General features: G+C 39.7%; 1 protein-coding gene across 1 annotated transcript; it reads left to right on the forward strand.

The window, feature by feature from the left end:
• Positions 1-257: 257 nt before the first annotated feature.
• On the forward strand, positions 258-8,748 carry LOC129412157 (uncharacterized). The gene is made up of 5 exons (XM_055165273.1): positions 258-814; positions 4,627-4,650; positions 5,577-6,721; positions 7,065-7,201; positions 8,743-8,748. Exons 1-5 carry the CDS (start codon positions 258-260, stop codon positions 8,746-8,748), a joined length of 1,869 nt encoding a protein of 622 aa, XP_055021248.1.
• Positions 8,749-15,284: the final 6,536 nt, after the last annotated feature.

The raw sequence follows: 15,284 nt of genomic DNA on the forward strand, positions 1-15,284 counted from the left end.
TTTCCAGTTCACTGTCATGCCATTTGGGCTGCATGGGGCTCCGGCAACATTCCAGCGTTTGATGGACAAGGTCCTAGTCGGCTGTGAAAGAGTGCAGTGCAGCTTACCTGGATGATGTCGTGGTGTTCAGTTCCACGTGGGAGGAGCATCTGCAACACCTGTCCTTGGTCCTGGGGAAGATTGCGCAAGCTGGACTAACTCTGAACCCGTCCAAATGTGAGTGGGCCCGAGAAGAGACACGATACCTTGGGTACCAGATGGGACGGGGAGAAGTTCGACCCCAGGTGGACAAAGTGGAGGCCATCATGAACTGCCACGTCCTCGCAAAAAAAAAAAGAAGTCCGCTCATTCCTTGGCCTCACTGGGTGGTATCGCGGTTTGTGCCCCAGTACGCCACAATTGCGGCTCCTCTCACAGCCCTCACCATGAAGAACCAGCGGAACCCTGTGAACTGGACAGAGGAATGTGAGCAGGCCTTCAGCACCCTTAAGACCATCCTGTGTTCTTCCCCAGTCTTGAAGAGCCCAGATTTCGATGAAAGGTTCCGGGTGCAAGTGGATGCGTCCGCAGTTGGCCTGGGAGCAGTGCTGGTCCAAGGAGAACCCGGAGAGGAGCGCCCTATTCTGTATCTCAGCCGGAAACTGCAGCCAAGGGAGACCAGATATTCAGCCATTGAGAAGGAAGGGCTTGCCATCAGATGGGCACTGGATCACCTTCGCTACTATCTCCTTGGCCGAGAGTTTGACTTGGAGACTGACCACAGGGCTCTCACTTGGATCGAGTCCATGAAGGACCATAACAGCCGACTTACCCGGTGGGTACCTAGCACTCCAACCGTTCAAGTTTGTCATCCGGCACAGGGCAGGAAAGGCAAATATTGTTGCGGACTACCTTTCAAGGTTGCCCCACAGTGCCAACCTTCCAGAGGGGAGGGATGATGTGACGGAGCAGGCTCGTCCCTAAAGAACGCCGTCCTGGGGGAGAGCACGTGAAGATGCGCGCACCCGTTTCCGTAGTTATTGCGCACCGCTCGCCGTACCAGTTCCTACCAAAATCACTGTTTTACAATAAAATTCTCCCAACATCTCCTGCGTGTCTTTCCGCGACTAAGGGTGCACACTTGGAAGCGCTTATTCAATTAATCTAAAGCACGCCAATCCAGACATTCCTTACCCTCGCGCCGCCGCCTTCGCCCTCCTTCCGTGGTGTGTACTGGCAAACCCGGACACATCCGCGCTGGGAGTTTAAATCCGGTCGTTGCGTGGGTTCCGGGAATCAGGTGTGCAAACAACTAATTTGCATGGGCAATTAAATGTATTGTCTGTCTCTCAGACGTTGTATTTAAGACCTGTTCATTCTGGGCGTAAGCTATTACGGGTATATAACCATCGTGCTATATAAACATAGGCCGTTTGATGGTAGAAACGGCGAAATCATGATTATTGGGGGGAATTATGCAATGTGGGAGGGGCAAACCGGGGATATAAAGGTGCGCTCTCCAGCTCTGTGGCCAGTTGCGACCAGGTTGCAGTGGAGGTAACTTGGGTGGAGTGAGCCAGAGCGAACGAGCGACCGAGAGCGTGAGTGAGAGAGCGAGAGAGAAACTTTGCCGGACTTAAAGGGGAAGTCCACCAAAAAACTTTTGTCATTTTTGTTTTTCACACCACCACTGTAAATATTTATCCACTCACGTTTGGCACCTTTTGCACTGTTGGAGAGCACAATAAATCACCGAAAAGCATTTCCTGCCTAAGCCTGAGTTTTTTTTGGAAGAACCCCACCACATACATACATCAATCTTTGTCAGAATAGCCATCTGAGGAATTTCTATGAGAAATGTTCAGATGAGAATTAGACAAAAGACCAGTACCAGCTCCTAAGAAAATAAAATATGCCAAAACAGTAACCCCCTAGGGTTACACACACAATCACACTCGCGCATGTGGGCAAAAAATATAGACTTAATATGATTATTGTTATTAATACCCAAGTCTCGAGCTGCCAGTCGCACTTCTTTCATCTTCTTCAGTTGTTCATCACTCATGATGTTGATTGTACTGGCCGAGACCACACACACCAGCACATGTGTACGGTCATTTCAAGTAGGACTGTTGTTGTAATGTGGGTTTGTACTTTTACAGGGGGATTGTGGATTAAACTGAAATCACACAGGATCAGGATGTCATTAAAGTGAATAACAGGAAGAAAAGTTGAAAAATATGTTGAAAATGTAGAGATCTATTTTAGAGAGTTCCACCCTGATGACATCACACTGGGGGAATTCTGGCACAATTTGTGCAAGAAACTTTTTTTTTTTATAATACTATAAACATGATTTTAACTGAATGAAAGTGTTTTCTAATAATTGCATTTGTTGGATAATTTACTCTGTGTCCTTAAATCAAGAAACTGCCGAAAACTTTATTTTTAACTGTTTTAGCATGTGAAATATTGGGTGAAAAACTGTGAAATTGCAACAGTATCAGACTGTAAAATTAAAAATAGTATATTACTGTATTATACACAGTATACACATTAAATTACCTTAAAACAAAAAACAGACCAAAACTTTATTTTTTACATTTGTAACATGTGGAAATTGTGGTGGAAAACTGTGAAATGCCAACAGTAATAGACTGATAAAAGGCAAAATAGTATATTACTGTTGAATAAACATTAAATTACCATAAATCAAGAAACTGCCTATAGCTTTTTTTTTTTTTAACTGTTGTAAAATGTGGAATTTGTGGTAGATAATTATGAGAAATTACCATAGTAATAGCCTTTTACCCTCTGTGCTAACTCATATTAATTCATGAAATGGACTAGAAACTTACTTTTTACCATTATATAACATCAGTGCATCACAAAATGACCATTAAATAACCATAAAGGCTTCCACAGACAGTGTATGGCGCAAAACAGACCACAGGCCACTGTGGTTCATCATCATCAAGGAGACATATTAAACAGGACAATCGTTTGGAAGAATTTCGACCAAGGATGTTCTATTTCGACTTGGAAAAGGAAAAGATAGAATCAACATGGTGAACAGGAACATGCTTTGAGAGATGATCTCAAAGACACTCGCAGTTCGAATTTGTGAAGCGAGAAGAGAACAGACAGCTCGTTGTTTGGAAGGTAACATCTGATTGCATTTTATCAGTATATATAGTATTCCTCTTCACTATTCCTTTATCTGTTGTTTCAATTTTTCCAGGTTAATATTAGGCTGCTTATCGTGTGGAATTATATTAGACACAAGAAAGCCCCACCTGTCCACCGTGCCTCTTATTCTAGTTAAAAATGCATTTATTTTTATTATTTCCTGGTTGTATTTTAGGTTTCATTATAATTTATATGTGAATTTTATAATTTTGATATTTTATTTTGAAAACCAGAGGTGCGAGCTGCTCCCTTGTGTTTTATTTTGGTAGTTCTACTTCCCCTCTCAGTAGACCGTTGGAGACGGCAGAGGGTGAGTTCTGTCTGGTTGAAAAGAATATATTTCACAAAAACAACGTACTTTTAGCATAAATACAAAAGCACATGTTGATAACACAGCATTTTCACATGCAGTGGATGTATTGTGGTGTGCTAATTTTGAGATTTGTACATTTTATTTGTACTGTAAAATTTTCAAGTTAGCTTAAAACATTGTACTGAATGCCGCCAAAATGAGCAGCTATCTCACGGTGCGGTTCTCACGGTGCGGTTCTCACGGTGCGGTTTCTCACGGTGCGGTTCTCACGGTGCGGTTCTCACGGTGCGGTTCTCACGGTGCGGTTCTCACGGTGCGGTTTTGTTACAAGAAGCCAGTGCCTGATATGTGTTAAGACATATTAATAGTGTTTATTTACGCTATTTTATTTATGTAAAAGTTGTAAAATGTGCATTTGTCTCTCCAAATAATTACTCCACTGCAATCAATGTAAATTTAAAATTGTTTTATTGTTCATGCATGATTTATATAATTGAGTCTCATGAGTTGTAACCCCTGTGTAATATGGTAATAATACGGCCAGTATGTGATTTTTTTACTTTCCCGCCCTCCCAGGAAGACAGGGCGCGGCATAGTCATAGTCACGTTCCCACGGTTTTGAACCTATCAGGTGGCTGATAGGCTGATAGCTCAAGTTATTTTTCAAACTTAGGTCTTCCCACATGCACTTTTAGAGGCAATCTGAGAAAGTGCCTGTGTCTCCTTTTCTCCAAAATTTAAGTGTAAATTAATTTGTGTAAATTAAGTTAAAGTTTAATACAACTGGCACAGTTACCACCTCACAGTGCATTCAATCAATCAGTTTTGTGTTTTAGCCTTAGTAACAGTAAATTTAGCTTGAAATGTTGCGGTGTAACTTCTGTGGAAAGTCAGTGAAAACACTGAGAGGTTATGTTCTTCATTGCAAACTTCATAGGAATGAACCACATTGTTTGTTTAAGTGTTATGGCTCTGGTTGTAGTAAGACATTTTTCAGATATGGAGCATTTAAAGCACATTTTTATCGCAGACATAACATACCCGAAACGGTTAATGTTGGTGCTGTTGTTAGTACTTACAGGTGCCCAGTTGCCTTGTGTGAACACCATTGCCAAGAGATCAAGAACCTGTTGGCACACCTGAAGGAACATATTGCTGAAGGACGTGAGGTATGTTGTCCAGTTACTGGATGCACAAGTTTTTTCAATATTAAGTCTTCATTTACATCTCACATTTCACGGAAACATCAAGATCTTACCGACAGCAGCATTAGTGACATGTATAGAGACTTTGCACCACCATCATTAGTTGTAGCCGCTTCTACTGAATCAACTGAATTTTGCTCTCAAATGAATGAAGTAGTTACAGAGACTGGCACAGAGGAAGGGGACATATTAGAACATTTTTGTGATCTTTATCTCAGAAATGTCAGTTTGTTTTACTTGAAATTGCAGGGAAGGTTTCTGCTTCCTGCTTCGACCATTCAGAATATTATTGAGGAGATGCAAGACATTCATGAATTAGGTCAGGCATATACTTTGAGCAGACTTCGTTCATTATTAAAAAATGACACATCACTTTCAGATGATGACATCACAAAAGTTTGTGATTCTGTGAAAAGTTTTGATCTCTTTACTGAATGCCACACTGGGCCAATGAGGACTATATACTCAAGAACTCAGACTTTCAAAAAAATGTTTCATTATGTGGAGCCAAAGAAATTGCTTTTAGGAACAGATGGAAATAGGAAAGACCGGTTTGCCTACTATGTCCCTATCAAAGAGACCTTGAAACATCTGCTACAATCAAATCTTTGGCTAAATAGTACTGCACACATGAGAGAGCAGTCAAAAGAGTCAGGTGTCGATGTTCTGAGCGACATTAGTGATGGCCACATATTTAAAAAGAAAGAGTTTTTCAAGCAAAATCCATCCAGTTTAAAACTAGTGCTCTATCAGGATGCATTTGAGGTTGTCAATCCCCTTGGATCTGCAAAGGCTAAACATAAAGTGCTTGCTGTTTATGTGTATGTTGCCAATTTACCACCACATGTGAGGTCTGACACTGACCATATGTCACTTGTGCTTTTATGCAGAGAGAACGACTTTAAAACATTTGGACATTCAAAGGTTTTCAGTGAATTGGTGAGTGACCTGAAGGATTTGGAGGAGACTGGAATCTTGACATCGCGTGGAACGGTACGTGGAACATTATATTGCATTGCTGGCGACAACTTGGGGTCCCATTGCATTGGTGGCTTCTCAGAAAATTTCAGTTCTTCACAATACTTTTGTCGGTATTGCTTAGTAACCCGAGATGAATTTCAGAGTGACAATCCAAATGTATGTGGACCATTGCGCACAACTGACAAGTACAATGACGCTATTGAGCGTCTCCAAAATGAAGATGCAGCTGAAGGAGTGAAGTTCAATTCTATCTTCAATTCTTTACACCACTTTCATGTTTGTCAGCCAGGTCTGCCTCCATGTTTGGGGCATGACATATTTGAAGGCATTTTGGCATATGATGTAGCGCTTTATCTTAAATATTTCATAAAGAAAAAAAAATGGTTCACATACTCCACTCTCAATCGACGCATTTATCAGTTTAAATACTGTTTGTCTGATGCTTCTTCAAAGCCATGTCAAGTCAAACCTCTGGCAAAAAAGCTTTCAGGACAGGCCATACAGAACTGGAATTTTCTGAGGCTCCTGCCTGTTATAATCGGTGACAAAGTGAAAGACACAACTGATGATGTTTGGCAGTTGACTCTGCAGCTGAAGGATGTTGTAGATATGGTATGTGCTCAGAAAATATCTGTTTCACAGGTTGCATTTCTTGATGTTCTTATTCAAGAATATTTAGAGTCAAGAAAAGCTCTCTTTCCAAGCACAACACTGAAACCCAAGCATCATTATTTACGCCATTATCCAGCACTTATTCTGAAATTTGGGCCCTTGATTAGACTTTGGACTATGAGATTTGAAAGCAAACATAGTTATTTTAAGACATGCGCAAGGAACCTAAAGAATTTCAAAAACCTCTGTTTTACTCTCTCTCAAAGACATCAAATGCTGCAGGCTTATCTTTCAGCAGGCTCACTTGGCCAGGCTGTTCTACAAGTTGAAGACAGTTCTCCGTTTTATGTTGCACTCTATAGTCAAGTAATCCAGGATGCTGTCAGGGAGTTTGGCTTCACTGAGATAAACACAAAGGTTACAGTTAAAATGTCCTACAAGGGTACATTGTACAAAAAAGGAGAGTTCCTTATGACTGGAAGGGATTCTGTGAACTTTGGTGAAATAGGGCTTATTTTGATTATAAATGACACAATTTATTTTATAGTCTCAATATACCGTACTGAGTTTCTGCCTCATTTCCACATGTACTCAGTAAAGAAAGACAATGAAGAGATGTGCTGTCTTAACTTTAATGACTTGGCTGATTTCTATCCATTATCATCTTACTGGAAAGATGGATACCAATTGGTTCCATTGAAACATGGTGTGTTGGCACAATAGGCCTAATGGAGAAATGTTTCAGATCATAATGTTGTAAACTAAACTGTATTTACTCTTATTAGAAATGGACGACAGAGAGCAAAGCAACATAAGACGTTCCATTGCCAAGGTTTTACCTGACCTCCCTGGATCACTTCTGAACATTGTGGAAGAGACACTACAATCAATAGGGGTGGAGACTACTGAAGATTTTCAGTTTGTACAAGAGGCTGATCTCCTTTCTGTGTTACGACCAATACAAGCAAGAAGACTTTTAGCTTCTTGGAAACAAACGTGTAAGTAAAACTCAACCAAAATCACTTTGGTCATTTGATACACAGATGAATATCATGCTTGTACAGTTTAGAACCTACTGTCAGAAGAGGTTGCCAGTAGAGAATTTAGTAGGAGTGCCAAATTTCATCACTCTCCTGTCAGAATCCTGATAGCAGCAGTTTCTGGGATACAGCAGCGTGCAGTGTAGTTTTTTGTAGTGTATGCTGGATCTACAGTAACAATCAATCCCAACAAACGTCATGTGTAAAATCATTATAGGATTTCACTTGGGTCTTTTAAGTTTACCTGTTATACCTACAGTGTTAATATAGTAATTATTCATTTATTCATCAATAATTGTGTGACCAAAATGTAAGTTTACTCACAAGTTTCATCATAATCTGAACATTGATCTGGACATCACATATATATATATATATATATATATATATATAAATGTGTTTCTCACCTTCCACGGTGGTTGGTCTCTCACCCTCATTCAGCTCGGGTCGTCTACCAGAGGCCTGGGAGCTTGACAGTTCTGCGCAGTATCTTTGCTGTTCCCAGTACTGCACTTTTCTGGACTGAGATGTTCCGTTGTTTTTCCTGGTATCTGTTGTAGCCACTCTTCCAGTTTGGGGGTTACAGCCCCGAGTGTCCGATCACCACAGGCACCACTGATGCCTTTACTTTCCAGGCTCTCTCCAGCTCTTCCTTGAGCCCCTGGTATTTCTCTAGCTTCTCGTGTTCCTTTTTCCTGATATTACCATCGCTTGGTATTGCGATGTCAACCACCACGGCTCTGCTCTGTTTCTTATCCACCACCACTATGTCTGGTTGGTTCGCCATCACCATTCTGTCAGTCTGTATCTGAAGTCCCACAGGATCTTGGCTCGGTCATTCTCCACAACCTTTGGAGGTGTTTCCCACCTTGATCGGGATTTTGTTTTGTCGTCGCTCCACATACAAAATGTTCTCTGTAAACTCGGGATGATTTCTTAGGCAGACAATATGTTTCCTTTTGGTTCTTCCTGTGGATCAATCCTGCCCATCACCTTCACGTTTCACTATTTTTCAATTCCGTTGGGAAGAGAAACAGTTTGAACGGAGGTTTGAGTCACACACATCTGATTCACTTTTGCATTTATGAAGTTCACAAACACATTTCTCGAGTCGTTTTCCGCTGTTTGTATCCAACAACCACAACAATTACAACGTCCGAATCCCAAAACTAAAATATGACAATATCAGAACCAGAAACAAAAGTGATATGGTTCAAAAGACTTGAAAAGATCGACTTTGTCAATAGACACGTCCCACTGGGAAAACAAACATGGAGGTTTGACGTTCACTTTTTCGGAAAATCCTTCCCAGTATGAACTGCACGATGACCGGAAGTCCGAGATTCTTGATGCGTGTATAAACAAGAACATGTGGAGACAACAGACATACTCCTGTTTATTTAATGAAATGTTTAACTTTCAGGTGTGACCAGGAAACATGGAATAAAAACAAAACTTAAAAAGTGTATTAAACACACACACACACACACTTCAGTTCAGGACGTGTCAGTAACACCATCACAGAGTAAATAAAAGCTGTTTTATATTTCATTCTCTCTTCACATTCAGACGTGGTTCAGCTCTGGTCCCTGTCACACGTGATCAGATTGTGTCCGATTTTTCTCATAAAAACATTTTAAACCAGTTTTTAAAAATAAAATGTACATTTATTTGCCAAATTGATCTGAAAAATAATATTTAGGTCACAGATTTGTGAGCTCGTCATAAACACACGAAAACTGAACGTGACCTGATGAACAACAACAAGGACTGGCCCCGATCCAAGTCCTGGTCCTGGTCCAAGTCCTGGCCAAGATCCAGACCTCCAAGTGCCAACTGTGATCTGACAAACTACAGCTGAGAGGGGCCATCTATCACCAGGACTAAACCAGGACTAAACCTGGACTAAAGCAGGACTAAACCAGGACTAAACCAAGGACTAAACCAAGACTAAAGCAGGACTAAACCAAGACTAAAGCAGGACTAAACCAGGACTAAACCAGGACTGAACCAGGACTGAACCAGGACTAAACCAGGACTGAACCAGGACTAGGACCGAACCAGGACTAAACCAGGACTGAACCAGGACCGAACCAGGACTAAACCAGGACTAAACCAGGACTGAACCAGGACTAAAGTAGGACTAAACCAGGACTGAACCAGGACTAAACCAGGACTGAACCAGGACTAAACCAGGACTAAAGCAGGACTAAACCAGGACTAAACCAGGACTGAACCAGGACTGAACCAGGACTAAACCAGGACTAAAGCAGGTCTAAACCAGGACTAAAGCAGGACTGAACCAGGACTAAACCAGGACTAAAGCAGGACTAAAGCAAGACTAAAGCAGGACTAAAGCAGGACTAAAGCAGGACTAAAGCAGGACTAAACCAGGACTAAAGCAGGACTAAAGCAGGACTAAAGCAGGACTAAAGCAGGACTAAACAGACTAAAGCAGGACTAAAGCAGGACTAAACCAGGACTAAAGCAGGACTAAAGCAGACTAAAGGACTAAAGCAGGACTAAAGGACTAAAGGGACTAAAGCAGGACTAAAGCAGGACTAAAGCAGGACTAAAGCAGGACTAAAGCAGGACTAAAGCAGGACTAAAGCAAGACTAAAGCAGGACTAAAGCAGGACTAAAGCAGGACTAAAGCAGACTAAAGCAAGACTAAAGCAGGACTAAAGCAGGACTAAAGCAGGACTAAAGCAGGACTAAAGCAGGACTAAAGCAGACTAAAGCAGGACTAAAGCAGGACTAAAGCAAGACTAAAGCAGGACTAAAGCAGGACTAAAGCAGGACTAAAGCAGGACTAAAGCAGGACTAAAGCAAGACTAAAGCAGGACTAAAGCAAGACTAAAGCAGGACTAAAGCAGGACTAAAGCAGGACTAAAGCAGGACTAAAGCAGGACTAAAGCAGGACTGAACCAGGACTAAAGCAGGACTAAACCAGGACTGAACCAGGACTACAGCAGGTCTAAACCAGGATTCTCTGGTCTTGACCTCGTTCTGATTCTCGGTCTCATTAGTCTTTGTGACTCCAGCTGTGAGGACTTCACCAGGACTCAATCCATCAAGAACCACCTCTAAATCTGGACCAGACCTCAGCCTGGACTCAAACCTGGTCTAGTCCTGGTTTAGTTCTAAAGGCAAATTTACGAATCCTACTAGGACCACGCCAAATTTCTCCGAACTCTGCTTCTGATTGGTTGAACTTCAAGTCTCGAGTGAAACACGTGATCTGCACCAGAAGATTTTTTTTGTTTATTTTATTGCAGATTTTCAGATACAAAACAAAAACAGCACCTTACAGAAGTAAAGAGTGAAAATGAAAATAAAATAAATGCATAAAAAAACAACAGTGAATAAAAACATTTACATATAAAAAGGTGCAATTTAAAAGGAATGAATTTAAATATTTTTTAAAAAGACATTAAAAAACAGCCTTTTTTCTTTCAGTTGAGCCCAATGAGTGAACAAAAGTTTCAGGTTGTTGTGAATAAAATGTTTACCTAAAATCAAATCAAATTGTTGATACCAAATTCCATTCTTTTATCATCTATTAATGCACCAAATTTTAATGTTTTTATGGTGAGAAGGACAAACTGAAATCTGAAGGAAATGGATGGTTTTGTTTCTTCACTGGATCTAAAGAGTAACAGGTTCATGTGTTTAGCTGCGGAGTTACACTGTTCATCAGTTACAACGTCAACGAGATCAGATGAACGTTTGGCTCTGACATGAGCTGAAGACACAAGGTCACGTGAAGGTCACGTGACACACTGAAACGTGGATTAGGACACACCTGACCTACAGCAGGAAGACAAATGGTGACAACAAAATATTTTTAGGTATGAAAATAAATAATGTAAATGAGGCAAATGTAAATTGCTTAGATGATTCTGTTTGGTTCTGTACTACACTGAAGTTTTAATAAGCCACATGTCACATGTCAATAATGGGCCTATTATAAGTCGACATAAAACTGTTGATCACACGGGGACATTTGCAGTGCAGTCGAGAACAGCAGAGGGAAACCAGAAGACTTAAATGTACAAGCATTAAGAAAAATTAAATAGCCTACAATATAATAAATAATATAAATCTGCATTCACTGGGTGATCCATAAATAATAACAGATAGTGCAGGCTGCTAAGAACAGAACTGTCAATAGATGGATAGGCCCTCTGTAGGACAGGACCTTCCTAAAGTCCACGTTCACTCTGATTCTCTCCAGATCCTCATTAAAAATGCACCTGCAGCAGCTCTGAGTCATTTATGTTCAGGCCGATATTGGTTCGGGTTTTGTGTTGAAGTTATTACAATTTGGCTTTTTTTTTGGCTTTTGTTTGTGCCAGAAACTCTGCATTTACATCAATTTCTCTGTATTGGTGTTAGGGGTTAGACCTTCACGTGACCTTGTGTCTTCAGCTCATGTCAGAGCCAAACGTTCATCTGATCTCGTTGACGTTATAACTGATGGACAGTGTAACTCTGCAGCTAAACACATGAGCCTGTTACTCTTTAGATCCAGCAAAGAAACAAAACCATCTTCTGACCTTCTCCATCTTCTGCTGATTCAGATCTTGTGTTTCGGTCGAGCCTGAAGCTCAGCCAGTGAGAGCTCTGGTGTGGCCATAGTAGGGTTTGTAAATTCGTGTCCTTGAGATCGTGTGTCGGGAAAGCACCGATCATCTTTTTTTCTTTTGTGCTACAATCCACCCGTTTTGGTCTGAAATGCAACGCTGGATGAATTCCATATTTTGTTCCGTTATCATTTTTGGTGGACTACTACAAAATAAAAAAGAAGAACTCTGTGTAAACTTAATGTCTTCCCAAATTTTACATCCAAAAATGTAAAATTCAGAATTGTTCCCCCTAACTTTGCTTGTTTTAAAAACAAACTCAGATTATATATAAAAGCTCTGAAATATATGAATGGACCTAAACCTCGAAAAGTGTCTCGTACATGTGTGAAATACCCCTGGACTTTATGAACTCAGGCTGAATGAACTCTACTTCCCTCAATATTATCCTTTTCTCTTCCTAAATGCACTTTTTTTGTATTGTTTTTATATAATATGTTGTGTTTATGTTCCTTCATCCCGACATGTAACTGCTGACGACACAGACACGTTTGTTGTATCAAGTTTATGCACCCAGTTGTGTGTAATAATAATAAAAAATACATAAAAAAAAAAAAAAAAAAAGATTGTGTGTCGTGAGTCGTTAGTAACAGTTCCTGGTCAAATGTGGTCGTCACGGCGACAGTGCCCCGGGCCGCTCTGATTGGTTCATGTTCTTTATTCCTGTTTAGCAGAATTAATGTGACTCAGAGCAGAAGTAAACCGGGCCTACACCTGTCCGTGTCCCTGCGTGTGACGGGGACGTTCAGAGACATTTGGTCCCGTGACATTTAGCCCGTTAGCCACATTAGCATATTTAGCGTGCTCAGTGTTTATCATAATTAATGTGTCCCAGAGCTAATGGTAGCATCACGCTAACCGTCCCCTCCGTGTTTGGCCTCATACATGTTTAATGGCACATATGTCAGAGCGCACGCCCCGAGGACACGCAGAGGACACGCAGAGGACCAGACAAGGACGAGGTGAGGACACGCTGAAGACGAGATGAGGATGTGCCAAGGACAAGACGAGGGCACACTGAAGACACGTTTAAGACAGGTCGAAGACAGGTCGAAGACAGGCGGAAGACACACTTTAACCTCCTCTACAAACACAGGACAGAGACGAGAACCAAGACGAGTTCACTCTGTACCACTCAAAACACATTTATTTAAAAGCAGGTGTAGCACTTCTGCTCTCAGGCAGAGGAGATAATCTACTGGAGCAGTTACAGGTTTGTACGAGGGAATGACGTGTAAAAAGAGTCACAGTCTGGATAAATTTAAACGGAAAAGTCGGCAAAGTTTAATAACAGTTGATAGACAAACAGGTAACAGATATTGCTGATATTTAATTTGTATAAGGTTCCTTTAAAACGCTGTTTTTTATTGTTTCACCTAAATTTTTCAGGCTAAGTTCAAATAATAGGTTTTAGTTTTAGTTCTGTTTGTGTTTTAATCTGTTTTTTCTTTAGGGCTTTAAGATGAAAATCCAATTTTATTGGCTCAATTTTAGGTTTAAGCTCTATGTTAGGCTCGATCAATTCACCCTGTACACTTTTCAAATCAGTTTTGTAACTTTACAAAATTACACCTTGTGTCCTTTTAAACTTTACCAAATTGTCATAAATCCAAACAAAAAAAAAAACCCACTACAGTATGCAAATGTAACGTACTGAGGACTAACCCCCAATTCACACCAAAGTGCAGAAGCACAGCACACGAGCAGCAGACGTGCAGCTTTATCTTTCCATTTTAACAGGTCTGACAGTCCACACGGCAGTGTCATACACACGTCCAACGACCGTCTGACGCTGACGCTGCTGCTCAAGACGTTGGAGTTCTAATTGTGCAGTAAGGATCTGACTGCAGCCGAGAGGACGATCAGAAGGAGGAACAGCAGGAGGAAATGTGTGTGAATAAAACCACAAAACCCAGAAATTCACTTCAAAAATGAAACTGTATTAAAGATATGACCTCAGAGTATGTATGTATGTATGTATGTATGTATGCATGTATGTATGTATGTATGTATGTATGCATGTATCATGTATGTATGTATGCATGTATGTATGTATGTATGCATGTATCATGTATGTATGTATGTATCATGTATGTATGTATCATGTATATGCATGTATGTATGTATGTATCATGTATGTATGTATGTATGTATCATGTATGTATGTATGTATGTATGTATCATGTATGTATGTATGTATGTATGTATGTATGTATGTATGTATCATGTATGTATGTATGTATGTATGTATGTATGTATGTATCATGTATGTATGTATGTATGTATGTATGTATGTATGTATGTATGTATGTATGTATGTATGTATGCATGTATGTATGTATGTATGTATGTATGTATGTATGTATGTATGTATGCATGTATGTATGTATGTATGCATGTATGTATCATGTATGTATGTATGTATGTATGCATGTATCATGTATGTATGTATGTATGTATGTATGTATCATGTATCATGTATGTATGTATCATGTATGTATGTATGTATGTATGCATGTATGTATGTATGTATGCATGTATCATGTATGTATGTATGTATGTATGTATGTATGTATGTATCATGTATGTATGTATGTATGTATGTATGCATGTATGTATGTATGCATGTATGTATGTATGCATGTATGTATGCATGTATGTATGTATGTATGTATGTATGTATGTATGTATGCGTGTATGTATGTACATGTATGTATGTATGTATGTATGTATGTATGCATGTATGTATGTATGTATTATGTATGTATGTATGCATGTATGTATGTATCATGTATGTATGTATGTATGTATGCATGTATGTATGTATGTATGCATGTATGTATGTATGTATGTATGTATGTATCATGTATGTATGTATGTATGCATGTATGTATGTATGTATGTATGTATGTATCATGTATGTATGTATGTATGTATGTATGTATGTATGTATGTATCATGTATGTATGTATGTATGTATGTATGTATGTATCATGTATGTATGTATGCATGTATGTATGCATGTATGTATGCATGTATGTATGTATGTATGTATGTATGTATCATGTATGTATCATGTATGTATGTATCATGTATGTATGTATGTATGTATGTATGCATGTATGTATGTATGTATGTATGTATGTATGTATGTATGTATGTATGTATGTATGTATGTATCATGTATGTATGTATGCATGTATGTATGCATGTATGTATGTATGTATGAATGTATGTATGTATGTATGTATGCATGTGTATAAGTATAAGAGGTATAAATAATAGGTGGTGTTAATATAATATATAATACAATATAATA

Source organism: Boleophthalmus pectinirostris, unplaced genomic scaffold, assembly GCF_026225935.1.
Source record: "Boleophthalmus pectinirostris isolate CB_2022bp ecotype Guang Dong unplaced genomic scaffold, ASM2622593v1 HiC_scaffold_7, whole genome shotgun sequence".
Taxonomy (NCBI): Eukaryota; Metazoa; Chordata; class Actinopteri; order Gobiiformes; family Gobiidae; genus Boleophthalmus; species Boleophthalmus pectinirostris.